Raw genomic sequence first — 21161 nt, 5'->3', positions numbered from 1 at the left:
ACAATAATTAAGTTGAAGCTTGTTTGATGTTGTGTATATGTCCTATCTCCTCTTTTCGTCGGTCCGAGACTATATTGCATGCCATATTTCACTTGTTTAAGAGTAAATTCATGTTTTTGGTTGGGGTGCGCATTACTTCAACACGAATGAAGAAAAAATCGTGAGTAGTTCTCTCTCTCTCTCCCCCTTCCCCCTCTCCCCCTCCCTCCCTCTGCCTCTCTCCTCTACCGCCCCACCAAATCTAAGAAGCCAGGCACGGACCCTTTAGAAACTATTTAGAGTAACATTCTTTATTGCAGGTGCACTCCATGGTCATGATCGCTCAATATTAAACCTCCAACCTGATAGTTCAAATTAAGAACCTAAGTAAATCTAATATATCTGGTTTCCTGATTCATCTGAAGTTAGTTGCGTGTGTGGATAAACGTACAGCAATAGAATTTACTGCCATTGCTATTGATTATGATTATGGGTAAATCCATCTATGCGATGACATTGGCTTACTGCCTCCTAGGGACACGAGCACTACTCATCAAAAGTAGGAAGAGTCCAACTCCTTGCTTGACTCAGAAACTGCGAAAAACTAAGTCCTAATATCTAGTTACATGTTGGTAGCATTTAATTAAGTGGAGTGCTGATAACACTGGAATTGAATATACATCAGTTTCATGGTAGAGTTCTAAAGAAGCATGTCCCTTTAAATCATGAAGATATAAAGGCCTCACCATCCTGATTTCTCAGCACAAACACTTGCTTTCCCACAACAGAATAGTGCATAGCATCATGAGCAATCAGCCTTTCAGTTTTAGCAGAGTGACTGCTCATGATATTATGTCCATGGATAAAGCTTCATGTGTGCCAAGAACTTGTTGTTCCTATCGAAAAACCCCACCAAGAGATGGAGCCCAGTAATCAGCTCCGTTGTCACTCCCAACATGCAAGGTGCAGGATACTGGGACGAGGCACAGCCCTCTACTCCTCAAATCCTTCTTTGGCTCATCACTGGCATCCTAATTATAAAGTGAGGTAACAATGCGAGGAAAGTAATTACTCTTTTAAGGTGAATCAATTCAAAATACTGCATATGATAAACTTGTAATTATTACTGAATCGAATGCATTAGCTGCTTTAAAGTTACGCAAAGTACCTGATCAGGTGGTCCTCTTTTCTTGGTGCAATTGTCATTTAACAACTGTCAAGGAATCATAATATAGAGATATTAGTAACGTCTTGGATACTTAAGTGAGACTAAAAGCTGTAAAGTTGAAAGCTTGGTTCCTCGATGCCTTTTTGATGGAAAGAGAGTGTAAACTAATTAATGATCTTCTAATTACAAAGAATATTAGCTTGCTTTTTCGAGGTGGGCATGGATCAAATGAAATATACCTGGCCAGGGTCTTCTGGAAATATACAATTCCTTTCTCCTTGTACCTGAAAAAATAACAAGATCCACTAATAATCAGTGTCAGACGTAGAGAGTACGATAAGTACTCAGATCTTGCAAGACATGATGATTTTTACGTAGACATCCAAAAACAAAAAAAAGAAAAATTACAAATGTTAATGGTGAATAAACCTGGGCATGGTAATATGATGTGGCAGTCCAAGTTTCAGTCGTGCAAACAACTCAAGGTAGTTTCCATAATCTACAGATTTCTATTAATATGAGAAGATTTATTGCATCAGTATTAAAGCTTACCAATGCCCGCAGGGGTTACTATAAGTTCTTTGGAAGAATATTCCCGTAACCTTGTGACCAGGTCATTTCAGGTCATGAAAAATTGCAATTTCGAGTCAAGCATGCAATTTTGTCTGAAATTGCATGATATTTTCCCCTTATTCTCCAAAAAGAATATTGGAATATGATAGTTTCCTTAAGCAAACATTTAGACTACACCTTTCTCTCAATAAAATAATCTTATATTGACTAAGTAGTCAAGTGGCAAAGAAGACATCATATTCAATGAGATTTGATGGTGGAAAATGCAATGGGTGTGTGAATGGAAATGCTCAACACCAAAGATTTTTTTTTTGGGGTACAACTCAACACCAAAAATTGAAGAATCTCAAGAACTATGCATACACGAGCTCATAATCATCTATGAATTTATAGTAACACATGGAATTACCAAGATCTTTCAATTACTCAATTATGGAGACCACATTTTTCATAAAGCAAAAGGGCATGCACCACATTCTAAATTTTTTGACTTGTATGTATAAGTGATAAAAACCTTTCCATCCCTAGCATGCAAATAAATTTAGGATTTTAAGTTGCTAATGAAGTTTCCTAATCACAGATGGAGTCAAAATCTTAAGCCTTTCACCTCCACCAGTGCCTAATATGTTGGATCTTAAGAGAAAATCCACATACACAAATGCTCGACACATGAGCGCATCTTGTGTACTTAAGCGCATGTGCAACGTCTGACCGAGTCTGTGAGTGTGTGAGTGCGCGTACGTCCGTGTGCATGCGTGCAAGCGTGCGTTTTGTGTGTGTATGTGTGTTTGTGCGTGCGTGTGCGCGTGTGTGCGTATGTGTGTGTGTGAGAGAGAGAGAGGGAGAGAGAGGTGTTATATAGTACCAGTGTGCGTGTGTGAGTGTGTGTGTGAGAGAGAGAGAGAGAGAGGTTATAGTACTGGTAGCCTTGGGAGGTGGGAAGGGGAGTGGTGGTGTTCTAGTTACTTACAGGTTGCCTCACGTTTCCTGATCCACTGCCCAAGTACGGGGAACTTAGAGCCTACATGAAAGAAAGGGACGGGTGAGTCCCTGAGAGACAGTATAATCTCCAAAACGCATGACAATACTAGACACCAATAACTAAAAGATACTATGGAAAACAACACCGTTGGTCTGCACCAACTTTAACTGCGTGCTCTCAAACCACTTCTCCCTTGGCTTTGTTTCACCTGCTAGCTACCCAGAGAGAGAGAGAGAGAGGGAGAAAAAGAGTGTGTGCGCATATGAGAGAGAGAGAGAGAGAGAGGTTGGACCTCAATTTGACTCTGAAGGAATCTGATGTAGCCAATGGCTTCCAGCAATACAGACGCAGTGTCAGTCTGCAAAAGGAGCCCCATGTCAGATCTCCTTTATTTGAACACCAAAGCAAAAGAGATGGGGCGGGGGGGGGGGGTGGAGAGAGAGATCTAGTTTTATAGTATTATTTTTTCTGAGGCAATAGATTTATTGTATTATACATCGAAAGAACTGTAAGAGTTTTCAACAGTAGAAAGAACTGATACTGTAGAAAATGCTGCTGCACTGGATTCTACCTAATGTAAACCTTAAAAGGCTACATTGGCAGTGGTAATACCTTTCCAAATGGGGAAACTAGCTGGTGAAGAGCTGTTATTCTGTCCCCTAACTTCTCCTTCCTCACCTGATCAAAATAAACAAGAGAAGACAACATCTCTAAACATCATCAGCTGGATTACCAAACTTTGGATGTTTGTTCTAGGAGAAAAACAGTGATTTTATGCCACATATAAGCATGTTTGCTTGTAATTCAAAAAACAAAAGGTGAGACCACACTCGTATTGAAGAAGTGGGGTGGAGAGATAGTTATGCATACATGGATCCGCTAAATTTAATATGAAAAAAGAAAATACAAACCTTGAAAGTAGATTGTGCTGAGGAGGGGCCTTGAACCCTAGCCTTCTTGAAAGCTGCACCGGTTGCTGTGCTGTTGCACTTGAGATCGGAAAAGAAGAAAGGAGAATAAGGGCCCATGTCCCGGTCTCACTAAAAACAAACTTAAGAAACCATCCCAGATCCATGAAAGTAAATGATTGCACTACACCTTAACAAGAGAACATATATTAACAATTCAACAGAAATATTTCAAACGCTCTAAAAAAAAAGATCCCAACGAAAAGATACATGTTTTTTTTTTTTTTTTGACAGAGAGAGAGCGAGAAATAGATTTTCTTGAAAAACAAGAGAGCGAGAGAGATCATGGAAGTTTTCCAATATTAGAAATATATGTTACAATTATGAAGACAATCTTTGATAGTCCTTATCAGATCTCTCTAGAAAAAGAAATAAGTTCTTACTAGAATATAGAAAACAAAAATAGCCGATATATTTATCTCACCTCAGATGACTGATCTGGTTGGTGATGCCTTCTCTCTCCCTTGTTGTTTGAGAAGTTTAACATGTTGCTGCTGAAACTAGTTGTAACACAAGATCTCTGAGAGGAAACCGGTAGGATTTGACCCCATGGTGACCTAGAAGACCGGATCTCTCCATTTCCATGGCTATAGACATATCCGCCTTCAGAACCCTCTTGCTTTACATCAACCATATGTGCACTTGCTGATGGGTACACCACCTGATCATCCCAATTATCTATTTTTTTAGCTTGGAAAGGAGTGAAGCTGCATCTTTCCTCTTCCCCCACCAGCCCTCCCCTGGGAACCAAATCCAAGAAAAAATCCAAAACAGAAATTATTCCTATATTAGTAGCCAGTGCGAGAAATATGGACAATATATGGCAACAATACTGTCGGGATAAAGAGAAATATGGACAATATATGAGAAGAATTCTGTAGGGATAAAGAGAATATAGAGAAAGGGGACAAGAGTTTAGATAATTTAACATAAAAAAGCCACATATCATATAATTCAGAAGCTTTCATCATAAAGAAACTGAGAGAATATATAACTTCATTACTTTCTTTTTAATTTTCATTCCATTTTCCACAAGAAAGAATGAAGAATAAGAAAGACTTGGGTGAGAAAGTGATGCATCCATGTGCAGGTTCATCTTTAAACATGAACATGAAAACAATTGGAAATTAAGGAAAGAAATACACCCGCAGACATCATGCACTCATAGATCGTGAGGGAGGGAGGGAGGGGGCGAGAGAGAGAGAGAATCATTACAGTAATAGTTGGCTCCATGACTCTGGTAGGTCTTGGTTTTCATGCCAAGAGGTCATGGGAAGGAAATTTGAAGGCTGTGGGTACTGAGGAAAGACTGAAGAAGAAGAGGAGGAGGAAGCAGAGGGTAGGAGAGGAGAAATCTGTTCCGGAGTTGGCCTCATATTATTCATGCCGCACCAGCTAGGGCTCTCCCCCATCATCTGCTGCACTAGAGAGCTCTGAAACACACCTCTATTCATTCCTCAACCCTTTGACCTCTCTTACTCTATCAACACTTCTTCTTGCACCTTTTTCAGCGACGTTCAAGTCGATCTTTAGAAGCTTTGCATAATTTGTCACTTTGGATGAAGCTTGGGAGAAGAAAGCACTGACCCTGTTAAGAGGAATCTGGGTACATGGGATGGGGAGTCTTTTGTTGTGTATTCCTTCTTTCTCCTCCTCCCTTCTTTATTATTTGTCCTCGCTTTATTTTTTTCCTTGCTTTTTTTCTGCTTTTGCTTTATCATAAAGTGGGGCAGAAAAGGTGGTGGCAGTGTATTCAGACCAAAAGGAGTGGTTTAAGGAGTGAATTGATTTCTTAATTTGAGCAGCAGGAAGGGATTAGGGTTAGGGTTGCGAGTGGCATTTTTTTATTTTTATTACTCCACGAGTAAATATGGGATTGAGATATGATGAGGCATGATTCCCTCCACAACAAAATAATGTTAATAAAAGATATAACAATATTTGATAGGTAGGAGAAGAGGGACCAAGCAAGGTGTCAGCACCACCAAGTGCTTGTACCCTAGTGCTGGCCGGTGGTTCACCCTATAATGAGGCCCGACTTATAATTGATAAGCAAATTGTTTATATAAGATTAGTGAGCTGATATTTTCATGGATAATTTAGTAACACCATTCAAGCTATAGATCGAGCCACTGTGATTCAGAACATTAAAATCAAATGTCTAAAGAAAATTAAGCAAATTTTCAGTACCATAACTATAATTAATGGCCTCCAATTTTTTTATATATGCAAATATAAATAACATGATATGAGATTTTATTAACAGTGGTAAATGTTAAACAACATCCATAATGACCATTATACTAAACCGTTGGAGGTGTTCGCAACGTTGTATATGTGATCTAAAACTGTCATAACCACTAATATAACATCAAACGCCCTTGTTTTCCAAGTTGGTTAGCTTCTCGATCCCATGCTAGAATTATAAGATGATTTCAAAAGGACACCGGCCAAGGCAACTTTCACTTGAAGCGACATCGTAGTATGATGCATTAGTACATAGAACCGGGCATTAGTCTTATTTCGTTTTCGCCTCCATTATGCTTTGACTTATAGAAAGGAAGCCATAATCATTGCTAGCTAGTCTACCACTCACCTAGCATGAATTGCTAAAACGCATGTCTCTTTCTAGAAGTTAGAAAAAATACGTATGTATCTGATGTTAGAAGACCTTATTTAAACTTTATCTCCATGTAGGCAAGTACGAAGGAAATGCCAAAAGTAGTAGCATCCATGCCAAAAAAAAGTAGGCAGCAGTTCAAACATAATTAGTTCCTGCTTTAATATTATTAGCTGGCAAATGCATCTAATAGCTAGTGTGAAACTCTGATTAATAAATAAATATATGACAATTTATGAGGCAACATTAATAATTTATGAGGAAAAATAGCACAATGGTGCTCTTCCTTTATTTGTATGGAGGAATTATAGGAGAATGATCGCAAATGTGTTTGATCCGTATCATATTCAACCTACTTTGTTAATAATTGACATCGACTAACTTGTGTGGCTCATGTCCCAAATTTGTATTAAATCCTACAATCTGTAGTCATATTAATTTGGACCATGCAGGACTAACCAGATCTTAATAAACATTGATCTTATGACCGGAAATGCCAACCTAATAGTATATATCTAGGTTGGGTGAATTTAAATTTAAGCTCCTTGGTCCAAATTTGCATGCATCTCACACCTAGAGGCTATATGTACTGATGGATCGGTAAGTTGATGAGGTTTGCATCTGATAAATTTAGAACCATTAGATCACACCTAGCTTGACTGGTTTAGACCTAACAACAATTAATCTTATATCAAAATTAGACCTGACTTGAGCATAATCCAATGAAACTATCATCCATTCAATACCCTCAAGTAATATGCGCGCATGTCAGTTATGAGTCTTAATATTAGAGGCAGATTAAACTATTTTGAGTTAAACTTGCATTAGCACACGACCTTGTCAATGCAGTTGCATCAAGGAATTAAAATAGTTTGGAAAATCATTTAGCTTTTATGTAAGCAATAAATAGTTGTGAAGATCCATCATATATAGCGACTGGAGCAAAAATGGTGCCTAGTTAGAATAATGGTGCCTTCATCATCCACATAAGTGCATTAATTTTCTGAGAAAGACATAGGTAATGCTTATATGTTATTACTTGAAAATTCAACATTAGCCAATTTTATAAGGCTGAATTTGGATCCACTTATCAACATATAATGTAAAACTTGGATTATAATAAGCAGGCATACCATGTGACCAATTAAATTGTCCACATTCGTTAGCAGGCTTAGCAACCTACATTTGTTTCTAAGATAACTCTCTTATTAGTCTTCTCAAATCACATCTAATTCTCACCTATATGAGAGTATTCGTACATGACCGCGGATATGAGATATAGACTATCTCTAGTAACTCTCATGAAAAATCGAGATACATATATAGGATCACTAATGCACAAACTAGCAATGAAAAAATTCTGTACTATGTGTGTAGTAGTTGAAGTCTAGATCAAAAAAACGTAGTTAAAGACCTAGTTCACTCTATTTTTTTTAGATGAAAATTATTCATACTAAGTAAAATTAAGTCACTTCACCCATTGCATAGTATAAGCAACTAAAAATTTATCTTATTTTATTTGATAATTTTTTGAAAAAAAATTTGAGTTTTGTAGGAGATTGTTGGAGAAAATCCAAAAAAAAAACTCAAAATTTTATTTAATCTTATTTTTAGTTTTATCTTTTAAATATTTTAATCTCTTTATTATCATGATTTTAATTTCTGACCATTGGATTCTTAATTACCAACGATCATACGTATTTAGTCTTATTTTTAATTTTATGATCGTTGGACTTTGTATTAAAAGTTTTGATCGTTGGGTTTCTTATTAAAGATCTTAATGGATCAATAAAAGTTCCAACGACTACAAACGGTTATAACGGTCATATTGGGTTGCTATAAAAAGGATCCTTTGGGGTCTAATCCTATAAGCTATCCAAGAGCATTCTAATCTACTTTTTTCAATAATTTTCTCTCTTTAATTTTAATATTTTTTCTTCTCTTTATCTTTCTGGGTGCTGAAAGAGTTTTCATCGACCTCCTCCACGATCATGCTCGTAGATGGAGGATCCTGATCGTATCTTAAGTTGATTTTTCTGAATATTCCTGCACGAGGGACGGAAATACATTTTAAAATAGTATCCAACACACTTTCGGATTTGATCTATTTTTATTTCTAAATTTTTTATAAATTATTTATAATTTTACAATCAAAATTTTTATTAGTCTTCTTAAATCATACCTAATTTTTAAATATTGTCCCAACAAATCCTTGGCTTATTTGTATACTAATGATATACTTAAAGAGCAATCGAGATCCAGGGAATTGTAGACTTACTAAATTATACTAAGGCATGATAGATTATTAAAAGAGAACGATGGTAAGTAGGAGTTACCATTCCTACTCCTTTCCAACAATATGGAGCCAACAATGCCATTATATGATAACCCACAAAGTGGAGTTCATTCCCTCCTATTGTTTTTGCTTCCCAACATTCCCTTGGATGCGTAAACAAATCCCCTTCATTACCCGGCCTTAAACGCCGAGCCTGGGCCGGGTTTGAGGGGGGAAAATTATTGTGAGAGTTTGGAGTGTCTCCGGGTCCGTACCCTGCTTAAAATCTTTGTCTGTGGTGCCTTGTCCTTTCCGAGGGCCTGCTTTTCTTTTTTATACTCTTTTCTTCTTAACTCCTTCCTCGAAGAAGGATCCTTTCCCTCTTGTCTTTTTCTGTCCAAGCTCATATTCCTTTTCCAAGTGGTGGCACTGCTCCTTTCATCTTTTTGCTGAGTTGTCCGGGTTTGATCGCAAGGCCAAGGTTACAAACTGCACCACGCACCTGCCCTAAAAACCCGGAAGTTACTCGAGTTACCACCTGAAAAAGTTTGATGTGATGCCTTGAGTTAGAGGACAGGCCTTCATTTTTAAATATATATATATATATGCCGTTCAAAAGTTTCATGGCACTTGCCTGGCATACAGCTCTCGCTCTCTCCTTGTAATATCTTTGATTTACCCTTGGAAAAGAGTGGTGCTAAAATGATGTCTTTGCTAATACTTCAAGTAATTCTACGAAAACCATCATTTTAATCTCCCAATTAATCCATTTGATGTAGCGATAGGAGATTGGTGTGGATTTTACTAGAGATAGGTGGGGTTCATGATCGCAAGGTCCTTAGTGCCAGGTAAGTGGGTTAAAGAGCGGTACTTCGTAACATTTTGCAATTAGTACTTTGTTGAAGGCCCCCCTTGCAACGGGTTTGGATTGCATCTTTCTGTGTGGAAAAAAATTTGATCTTCTTGCTGGAAGATGCCAGTTGAATCGCATCATACATGGATCTCAAAGCGATCCGAGCTCTCTTCTTCATCCATCTATATAGATTTCCAAGCAACCACTACATGATCTAATGATGGATTTTTGCAAAAAAAAGTGAATCCTTCTTTTGTTAGGAAGATGCAACCTTTGTCTCCTCTCATCACATGTAAATTTTGTCCATAATGCCTAAGCGCTTATTGCATACCAAGTGTTGGTACAAAAGATGATTTTGTTTCTGGCTGTTGGAAATTTACGTCATTATATACGATCCATCACTCTTAAAGAAGTTTGGTAATATTGGCTACCTCAAATGGAGTAGCATAGGATGTTAATGCTCATCATTGATATAACTATCTTAGTACAATCTCCCTACATATATATCGTACCTTTCTGTATTTAAAAAAAAAAACCGTGCCTACACTTGGATGAAGAGGGAACTTGTGGTGCCCAGATTGGCAACCAATTCGCACACAAAGAGTCTCGCATACATATTTCGCCACCAAGAAAGCACATGACCAAGATGTATCAGGGAACTCTCTATCAAATGTGGTTTGCCAATATTAAGCTGTGTATAGTCTAATTTTCGTTCTTACCACACCGTGAGACTAAAATGGTTCAACTTAGATCCAAAATTGGATATCTCAAAAAAACTAGGACAAAAAGAAAGATTTAAGTTGCCAATAAAACAAATGCAGATTTGTTTAGAGGTGTTCATATGTATCATTTGGCTTAGTTTGGAGATGCTTGATCCTTTGTATGTCTCTGGTAGTATTTGTTTTTCTCTCTCAAAAAAATATGAAAATCATCATTTTTTGTACGATCTATCTTATTTACTTTTCGTACCAGATATGATAATCTAACATGAAATTTATTTTCTGACAGTAAATTACCACCAAGTAAATGGGCCCTAAAAGAAATTTGTGATATTAGCAACCTCAAATAAAGTTGCACCAGATGTTGATGCTAGTGAGGACATGCTAGATGTAAAAAATTAACGCTAGCTACATAGTTTTCTTCAACGATGCAGCATACACACCTTTTCCTCCCCAGGAACAAGAGAGCATATAAGCAGAATATTTGGAACATCTTTATCTATTGCGGTATACCATATTAATTATTATGTATGCCAGGTTCTTCGTATCAGAGACTAGAATGGTCCCATTGGGATCGGATGCCTCAAAACACGACTGGAATACAGAGAATGATTTCAATTGCCGAGAGAGAATATCTGCAGATATAGCTAGAGGTGTTAATTAATGTGTATTATTTGGTCTGGTTCGAGGATGCCCAATCCTGTGTGCACCACCAACGCCAGCGGGATCAAACTTGTTATATCTGTCTTCCCTCAATAAACTTGTTATGTAAATTTTAAGGGAGATGGTTACGGTGATAGGAGTCATGATTTCACCCATAAATTAAGATGTATGGGTTTGTACATGCATGGCTTTAACAAGTAGTGGATTATTATTGTTGATGGACCCAAATAATTTTGCCTGATTCGTATAGGTGTGGTCCACAAATTAATTAAATTGATTTGTAGGTTTCTTATGCCCGAGCCGTACTCGAGTCACAAGTGAAATTTATCGTCCGGTGATTAATTTGGCCTCAGAAGATTGGATTGCCTCAGAACTTGCCATCTCTACCTAATTGATCTTATCAACAATGTCTGTTTAAAGTACTATACATTTGATTTCGTTGCTGTTGACCACAATTTTTTATGGGCATAACAAAAGTTGAAGGACCGATACATTTGATATAGCCTGATATTTAATTTGTAACAGAAAATTTAACTTCGACAGAAAATAAAGAACTCTCCCCTTTTATTGTTGGTTCTCATTTCCATTTTGGTTTGCTTTGTTTTCTTGTGGTGGCACCGGTAGAAAAGGTTTCCGTAGGATGAAAGTACATATTATATCAACTGCAAAAAAAAAAAAAAAAAAAAAAAAAAACCGAAGAGTGGTTTTGTTCTCAAGTATGAGTGGTTTTTTTATTGCAGCAAATTAAGTTAGAATTTATGGTATCATATTTACTATGACAGGATTACGTACGGTCTGTAAAGAATTGGATTATGCTATATATATTTTGAACGCTTCACATATTTGTTTAGATGATGATGGTGATAGAATAGCTTCCGACTCAATCTATTATAGATGGAGATTTTTATCTGGAGCTAGGTGATATGCATGGCTGATGCTGGACAAGAGAATCAGATACTTCCAACGTAATTCCCTTACCTTCGTTTACCCGACGCACCGCCACTGCGGCCATTTATAAGTAAGATATTGCCACCGCGTGGCTTGTTTTGAACCTTGATGGTTTTAGCCCATCGAAATGGCATCTCGGCTCACCCTTTCTCTGTACTTGGAGCTGGGTGTCAGGTGTCCACACAAACAAAGAATAGCAAATAGTTAAAACTCGGTGCAAACTACGTACGTACATGGCCCGAGAATCTTTGTTAAAACCACCGTCATCCTAGTAGTTCGGAAAATTTCAGGCGAGTAGCCACGGAACTTGAATTCGCATGGCATCACCTCTCAGAACTTGGACGCGAGATCATAGATTCAATCTTGGCTGGAGTTGTCCTCGATCACGTACGGAATGAGATAAAATAAGAGTAGAAAAATAGAGATCGATCCCTCTTAACCTTGAAATTTCTAGAGAATATTGACCATGAAACTAGAAGAGATGGAAGGGGATGCACTTCAGAAATATTTCCTGACATATCTTTAACAATATATAAAAATACCATATATTTTATAGGAAAAAACCAACTAAATTGAAATGTTTATGATGGGTTGTATTTTTAGATTCTACAGTTTATATGTGTATGTATATGTATGTATGTATGATATATGTAACATGTCAATCTATCGATCCTTAGATGACTCGGTAATTAATAAAGATAGTGTCACCTAAGACGATAGCTTCTATCAACGGCAATGGCTGGCTATAAAGGACAAAAGCAGAGCAGCTCTTGATGATTTTTGAGATGGTTAGTGTTACCGTACGCCGAATTGGATACCTATTACGTCAATACTCTATCGTCATAACAAAGTCCTCACCTATTAGTCAACAGTACATGTACATGAAATCATCTCTATGTTTAACAGGTATTGCACCAAGCTCTTCCTTGATTAATGGACTATACCTTCTCCGCGCAGAGATCCACGTAGAAGATAGGATAGCGTGATTCATGCAGCAAGCTAGGTATCTTCCATGTACACAAGCATGCATCAAGAAATTTCCTGTTAGTTCGATGGCATTCTACTTGGTTTGATGCCGATGGTGGCACTACGATGACCAACTATTGCTACTACCAACCAAAAAAGAAAAAAAAAAAAAAAAGGCCAATTCTTGTAAAAAGAGGAGTACTGGTTATCTTGCCTACCACTAAATTCATTCCAAAAAAAAAAAAAAAACATTTCACACCACTAAAACCAATACCTCATCATTAGATGATCCAAAGAGGATCATCAAACTTGTTTTTGAACACTCTGGCTACTCTAGATAGGTTTAGGCAAGATTTTAGAGTAAGATTTGCCACAATGAAAAATCAGTTGTGAATTTTAAATTTACCATCCAGAGGACATAACAAACATATACAACATCTGTTTCCAAAATTCTAGTCAGTATTAAGATAAAGCTCATGATGAGTACCATATGTAAAGGTGTGACAACTTCAAAACGGCTTAATTCATGCAGCAAATGGGAGCTTACTACAATATTTAGGTCTTAAAATAGGCTGATCAAAATAAATTTCTTGTGAGCAGGTATATCTTATAATATAAAAAAAATTAGATGAATCAACTCAAGATAAAGTCGATGCTGGATCACAATTTAGATCAGCTTTTTTTTTTGTAATTATTTTCAATAATTCTGGTTATTTAAAAAAATTATAATCTCTTCTAATTAGAAGAGGATCCGACTTGGATTAAGTAAGGCAAACCTTTTTAGTATAAATAGAATAGTTGTGTAGCAAATTTATTTATCTTTAATAAATTTTTGTTAATATTCTAATTGTAAGAGATTCGAGTGTAGCATATTGAATAAAATCTTTTTTTTCCGATCAAATTATCAGAATTTGGATCATAAGCACATCATAAGGTAGGGCATGGGAGTTGGAAAAGAGCATATGGAACTGGGTGTTTTTAAAAAAAAAAATTATTTTACAAAATTATAGTTTTGTTACACGGCATGAATAATTCATAAGAACTCATCAACAAACCATATATTTGTGACCTGTTAGCTTGGTGTATGTGCTTTTACAACAAAAATCATTTTACAAAATTATAGTTTTGTTACACGGCATGAATAATTCATAAGAACTCATCAACGAACCATATATTTGTGACCTGTTAGCTTGGTGTATGTGCTTTTACAACAAATTGATCCTATAATATTCCCCATGATTGCTTTCTATATATGTTCTGAAATACTTCCTTATCTATATGGTAAGCATTTCTTCAACCTCATTAGCTCATACCATAAAATTAAACATGAAGTAGGGGTGAAACTGTGAAAGTGGTATAGATATTATTCATCCGATCTATTTTCGTATTCGAATCGATCTGAATATTGATAGAAATTTGAGGATCCTACTAATATCCATATCCGTATCTATATTTGTCAAAGAAAAATGGATATGAATATGGATAGACAACTATCCAAGTCGTATCTGAATCGATATATAATCCTAATATAGCAGTTATTAATTTTTTTTAAAATATAAAAAATATATAACCACATAAACATATTATTAACTTGATTTATCATCTATTTACAAATATATATCTTTTTATTTTATAGTCATAAAATTTAATTATCTAAGTTATATCTGTAATTATATTCATACTTTCCATATCCGAATTATATCCGTATCCATTTAAAATAAATATAGATATAAATTTTTATATTCAATAATATCTATATCCGTATTCATATTTGTCAGACAAAACAAATATAAATATGAATATACTGATATCCAATCCATATCTGGATCTGATTTCAGCACTAATATGAAGGCATACTGTAACATTGTAAATACATCTCCCATGAGGGTTACGTTGCTACATTTGTCCAAGAAAAACTTTGGCTTTTCTCTTGTACATATATAGGAAAAGCAGCCCCCTCGTTAAACAGAGAAACGAAGAGCATGGGAAAGAACCTGACAAGGGAGCATGTAGCCCCATCTTTAAAGATTTTATCAATAAGATATTAGTTATATTTTTTTCAATCCTTTTCACTTTAGAGCATTTGGAATAACCCTCTTTCAAAGCCAGCAAAATAATTGATCTTCCTTTTCTATTTTAACTCATTTGTTCCTTTGTCTCTTTAACATATCAATGCACGAAAGGAACCCCATTCAACTGACCTTCAACAAAGAAAATATAAATAAAGTACACATCCTATACTCTCTTTGTCAAGCATCTAATATTCAGGGACCATCCCTTTTATTTGACTACAAACGCAACCTAACGTTTGTGACAAGGCTCAGGTCGCGATGACCCGCAAAATATTTAGTGGATTTTATATGGAAGTTTGAATTGCAGTTTGTCTGTCGGTAAGCACCATCAATTCATGCATCACCATCACAAAGAGCGACAGCACACCATACATGATTTGATTAGATGAAACGGTCTTGATAACACACTGTGGCAAACTTGACACTCCCCTAACATTTTCGATGGGAAACAACTTAGCTCGATCCCTGTCCTTATTACTTGTTGACATCAATGTATTATATATATATATATATATATAATAACACCATTCGAATATAGATATACTCGTGAGGATAACAAAATAAAATATTTAACAATTGAATTGGAATATTTATTGAGGAATCTTATGATGCAGATATACAACATCATCTAATCAACTGTACTATCAATTTTCTTATAAATATGTGCAACTTTAATAGAAAGCAACAATATGCCTCCGTCATCCACCAACAGATATCGATGGCTTATATCACTTAAGCAACAATATCGACTCTTAGGCATCGAATGCCATCAATTGTTATAAAAATGACGAACAAAAGTAGTGGAAGTTCAAACTTGTTCTCCTGGTTAGGAGCATTGACTTGGTGGTTGTTGCGGCCAATTTCTTCGTCATCTGGTCATCGAAAATGAGCACCTGCAAAAGAAATCTGCACTGATCGGAGGTGACTCTGACGGAGACCCTCCGACGGTCAAGTCAGAAGGGAGACTAGACAACAGTAGAAAAGAATCAAGGAGCTCAGCGAGAGAGAGAGTAAGTCCAAGGGTTTCGAAGGGACCTCTTCCAGCATTGTTGCCTTCCTCGTTTTATAGTAGAGCGCGGCATGGCGCCGTCATTAATGGCGCAGACAATGGGAGTTGTCAGATCGTCGGAGGCTGTCAGAGTCACTGCGGACTGTCAAGTCGCTATAAGCTTGTCACATCGCTGGGGTTAATCTATGTCCTTGGCAGGACAATATCCCAGGACGGCTATGCCGCATACTTTTGTCAGGACGGCAGGCCTCAGTAGTCATACGGCATTTGAGGAAGCCGACCGACCATACGTCGGCATTTGGTTGTGGAATGTCGGGTGAAGACCCAGGGACACCGTCGGTCGGTTTAATGCCTCGCTGAGGTCGGACGTCGGCTGCCGCCCCCGACAGTGAGTCGGTGATTTGGACTCCACCGCTCGGCTGGTTGGGAACAGAATGGGTCTGCCCGACCGACACTCCTTCAGTCGGATAATGTCGGCAGCTACTATCGGCAGTCGTCGATCAGTGCGGTCGGTAGAGTCGGACGTCGGTCGGAGTCATCCGTCGGTCATCGGTTAGACCGGTCTGAGGGTAAGTCGACGTATGGGAGTCAGTCGGTATATCCCAACAGTTGCCCCCCCCACTCCTGAGTCCGATGTCGTGTTGGCTCGCGTGAACACGTGGGCGATGGCTTCGAGCGAAAGGAGTGGTTTTCCGTCATGTCTTGCTCCGACTCTGACGATCGCATCAACGAACGATCCGATGTCGGTCGTCTCGACAATAGGTCGAGCATGCACGTCGGGTCGGAGGTCGGCCAACCTCCGAACGTTGCTCGTCGACACGATCATTCCGCAGAGTCTGATAGTCGAATAGCATCCGACGTATTTGGATAGGATAACGATGGCAAGTCGAATATCCATTGTCCGGCTTTTGGGTCGGACGTGCACGTCGAGACGTATGATAAACGGTGGCAAGTCGAATATTCTTCGATCGGTCGTGACCGGATCGGTATGTCGCAAGTCGAATATTTGTTGACATAGCATGTCGAGTCGTATGATAGATGGTGGCAAGCCGAATATCCTTCGACCAATTGTGATCGGGTCGGTATGTCGCAAGTCGAACTGCGGTCGTCTTGGCATTTTGCCGCTCTTAGTCGAAGCTAAGTCAGCAAGTTAGCCAGCCGCGTTGGTCGAGGCCTTTTGCCCTCAGAGGCATAGGACGTCGATTCAACGATTGACGATCGAGCTGTGGATTTGATGATCGGTGATCGAGCCACGTTGGTCGGTGATTGAGCCGTTGGTTCGGCGATCGGCGACTGGGCTGCATTGGTCGAGGCCCTTTTGCCTTCAAAGGTCGAGACTGTCGGTTCGGCGATCGATGATCGAGCCGTTGATTCGGCGATCGACGATCGAACCGTGTTGGTCGGGGCCTTTTGCCTTCAGAGGCTGAGGCTGTCGGTTCGGCGATTGATGATCGAGCCATTGATTCGGCGATCGGTGATCGAGCCGTGTTGGTCGGGGCCTTTTGCCTTCAGAGGCCGAGGCCGTCGGTTCGACGATCGATGATCGAGCCGTTGATTCGACGATCGATGATCAAGCCGTGTTGGTCGGAGCCTTTTGCCTTCAGAGATCGAGGTCGTCAGTTCGACGATCGGTGATCGAGCCGTTGATTCGACGATCAGTGATCGAGCCATGTTGGTCGAGGCCCCTTTTTGCCTTCAGAGGCTGAGGCCATCAGTTCAGCGATCGGTAATCGAGCCGTTGATTCGATGATCGGCGATCGAGCCATGTTGGTCGGAGCCCTTTTGCCTTCAGAGGTCGAGGCCGTCGGTTCGGCGATCGGTGATCGAGCTATTGATTCGGCGATCGACGATCGAGCCGTGTTGGTCGGGGCCTTTTGCCTTCAGAGGCCGAGGCCGTCGGTTCGACGATCGGTGATCGAGCCATTGATTCGGCGATCGGCGATCGAGCCATATTGATCGAGGCCCTTTTGCCTTCAGAGGCCGAGGTCGTCGGTTCAGCGATCGATGATCAAGCCGTTGATTCGACGATCGAGCCGTGTTGGTCGGGGCCTTTTGCCTTCAGAGGCCGAGGTCGTCGGTTCGACGATCGATGATTGAGCTGTTGATTCGACGATCAGCGATCGAGCTGTGTTGGTCGGGACCTTTTGCCTTCAGAGGTTGAGGTCGTCGGTTCGGCGATCGATGATCGATCCATTGATTCGACGATCGACGATCGAGCCATGTTGGTCGAGGCCCTTTTGCCTTCAGAGGTCGAGGCCATCGGTTCGACGATCGATGATCGAGCCATTGATTCGGTGATCGGCGATCGAGCCATGTTGGTTGAGGCCCTTTTGCCTTCAGAGGTCGAGACTGTCGGTTCGGTGATCGATGATCGAGTCGTTGATTCGATGATCGGCTATTGAGCTGCTTCGATCGAGGCCCTTTGCCTTCAGAGGCCGAGGCCGTCGTAGATTCGGTGATCGGATTACGTTGGTCGAGGTCCTTTGCCTTTAGAGGCCGAGGCCATTGTAGATACTCCACTCCTTCGATCTCTATCAGGATCTGTGCACGAGAAATGGAGAGAAGGGTGTAGGAGTCATACCTGCGATGCGTCGGTCTCAGACTCTGTTGTCGGGACGAGACCCGTCTATCGGTGGGGCTCGCTGGGTTCAGCAAGAGCTCGATTTTTCTTCCGCTTCTCCTTCTGACCCGTGCCCTCGGTCAGGCGCCGGTCGAAAGCTCCTTCATCTGCGTGCATATATTTGTACGCGCGCTCCAGTAATTCGGCATACGTCCGGAGGAGGGTCTTGTCCAAGGAATAGGTGAACCGAAACCCCCTTAGTCTCCTCTTCATGGCCAAGATAGCCATGTCTTCGTTGAGGTCCCGGACCTCAAGTGTGGCCGTGCTGAACCGGGTCACAAAGTATCGTAGAGTCTCATTTTCTCCCTGCTTGAGGGAGAAAAGACTGTCTGAGGTTCGCGGCGGCTTCCGGTTGGTGCTGAAATGGGCCACGAAAGAATGTTTGAGCTGTCCGAAGGAGTGGATACTTTCCGAACGGAGGCTGGAGTACCAGGCTCTGGCAGCTCTGCGGAGTGTGGCGGGGAAGCTGATGTAGAGAAGAGCATCGGTCGCCCCTTGGATCGTCATGAGAGCCTTGTAGCTCTCCAGATGGTCAACTGGGTCAGTGGAGCCGTCGTAGGGCTCCACATGAGGCATCTTGAACCGACTAGGGATCGGCTCGTCGAGGATGAGTCAGGAAAGAGGTTGGGCGGTCTGGAAGTCGACGTCGTTCGAGGACTTCTGTCCGTCCACCTGCAGTTGGGCAAGTCGACGGTCGATTTCTTCGAACCTGCATTCGTAGTCGTCGGTCCGTCGGTACTGAGAGACCCCGGGGGTGGAGTCTCCCGAAGAATCTGAGAGGGAGGCGGACAGTGTTCGCGGCCGCTTCTCCTTCCTTGCTCGTTCCAGCTGGGAAGGAGAAGGTCGTCGGGACCGGTGGGTATCATGCCGTGTCCGCCTTTCTCCCTCTCGGTGGGAGTGCCGTGACGGCTGCTCCTGAGAAGGAGAAAGAGACCGACGCGGGCGTCGGCGGCTGCTCCTGGAGGGCATCGGGTGTGCCGTCGGTTGCTCTGCCGGCGAGTGTGGCAACCGGATTGGTTGTTGTTGAAAGCTCTTGACCGCGTCCGTCAGCACGATCATCTGCCGCACGATCGCCGCGATCTGCGCCTCCATGGTCACCACAGGATGCGGAGAGCTAGGTTCCGCCATGGAGGGTGGAGGAGAGGCCTCTTCCCGATGGGAAGAGTGCCTCGCCGATCCGATGGCCCTCGATCGCTGAGCCCTGATTCTTATCATTTCGAAAGGGTGTTTCGAGTTCTGTGGGGGTCGTGATCCCTGCTCCCCCCTTCCTGGCGCGCCAAATCTGTTGCAGCCAATCCCCTCGTCGTGTGGTCATCGGGAACGAGCGCCTGCAAAAGAAGTCCGCACTGACCGGAGGTGACTTCGGCGGGGACCCTCCGACGGTCAAGTCAGAGAGGAGACTAGGCAACAGTAGAAAAGAATCAAGGAGCTCAGCGAGAGAGAGAGAGAGAGTAAGTCCAAGGATTTCGAAGGGACCTCTTCCAGCACTGTTGCCTTCTCCGTTTTATAGTAGAGCGCGGCATGGCGCCGTCATTAATGGCACAGACAATGGGAGGAGTTGTCAAATCGTCGGAGGCTGTCAGAGTCACCGCGGACTGTCAAGTCGCTGTGGGCTTGTCACATCGCTGGGGTTAATCTATGTTCTTGGCAGGACAATGTCCCAGGACGGCTATGCCACATGCTTTTGTCAGGACGGTGGGCCTCAGTAGTCATACGGCGTTTGAGGAAGCCGACCGACCATACGTCGGCATTTGGTTGTGGGATGTCGGGTGAAGACCCAGGGACACCATCGGCCGGTTTAATACCTCGCTGAGGTCGGACGTCGGCTGCCGTCCCCGACAGTGAGTCGATGATTTGGGCTCCACCGCTCGGCTGGTTGGGAACAGAATGGGTCTGCCCAGCCGACACTTCTTCAGTCGGATAATGTCGGCAGCTACTATCGGCAGTCGTCGATCAGTGCGGTTGGTAGAGTCGGGCGTCGGTCGGAGTCATCCGTCGGTCGTCGGTTAGACCGGTCTGAGAGTAAGTCGGCGTATGGAGATCAGTCGGTATATCCCAATAGTGGTCATATAATCATGGAGATGAGTCCATGTTAAGCTCCGTTGGCTGCCCTATTCTGAAAACTTATTGCAATCTGACTATGAGAATACTTACTGGTGCACTTTGTAAAGCTTTAGAGTTAGTGCCAATAGTCTGGGCCCAAGTCCCCCACTTAATACATTTTTGACTAGTTTTTTTGACTGAAAGCGGAGGTAGTGACTGAAAGCAGAGGTAGCGAAATGCTCTCCCTTTTTATTATTGATAAAAATTAAAATTATATTTTCAAAAAAAAATATGATAAATAAAAAATATTAGATATAGAAGGAAGAAAAGAAAAAAAAAAGAAAAAATTATCTACAATTTATTATAGTAGTAGCTCAAGTTTCTAACTTCATCCAGAGTCTTTTATGATTGTCTTGATTCCTCACAAAATAGAGATGTTCCCAACCATGAAAAGTCTAAAGAATATTTTGCAAAACAAAGAAAACAGGCCCTTTCTTTCTTAGAAAAATTCGATTATTCTTTTCCCTCCAAATTTTTCAACATACTATGGACATTAATTGATCACCCGCCTTACTCTCAAGTTTGTTCTTGTTTTTTCTTCTCCAAATAGTTCACATGTCAAGAAACAAAGAAGATTTACCTCTTAAATTCAGCTGTAAATTTATTATTATTCACAGACTCCTTACAAGAAAACATCTGAAAA

General features: G+C 40.7%; 1 protein-coding gene across 2 annotated transcripts; it reads right to left on the bottom strand.

Moving 5' to 3' along the window:
• Positions 1-415: 415 nt before the first annotated feature.
• Positions 416-5348, bottom strand: LOC105040852 (transcription factor bHLH68). Of its 2 annotated transcripts, XM_010917574.4 has the most exons (9): positions 4886-5344; positions 4095-4410; positions 3614-3691; positions 3315-3380; positions 2995-3060; positions 2691-2741; positions 1387-1431; positions 1148-1192; positions 416-1010 (listed from the first exon to the last, which is right to left on the bottom strand). In XM_010917574.4, exons 1-9 carry the CDS (start codon positions 5122-5124, stop codon positions 876-878), a joined length of 1041 nt encoding a protein of 346 aa, XP_010915876.1. In that variant the 5' UTR covers positions 5125-5344; the 3' UTR covers positions 416-875. The 2 variants fall into 2 exon arrangements, with proteins under 2 accessions (XP_010915876.1, XP_010915877.1); XM_010917575.4 differs by lacking the exon at positions 2691-2741 and having other exon boundaries at positions 4886-5348.
• Positions 5349-21161: the final 15813 nt, after the last annotated feature.

This window comes from Elaeis guineensis, chromosome 3 (genome assembly GCF_000442705.2).
Source record: "Elaeis guineensis isolate ETL-2024a chromosome 3, EG11, whole genome shotgun sequence".
Classification (NCBI taxonomy): Eukaryota; Viridiplantae; Streptophyta; class Magnoliopsida; order Arecales; family Arecaceae; genus Elaeis; species Elaeis guineensis.
The sequence above is the reverse complement of the archived record's forward strand: the minus strand, read 5'-3'. Positions and strand labels throughout refer to the sequence as shown.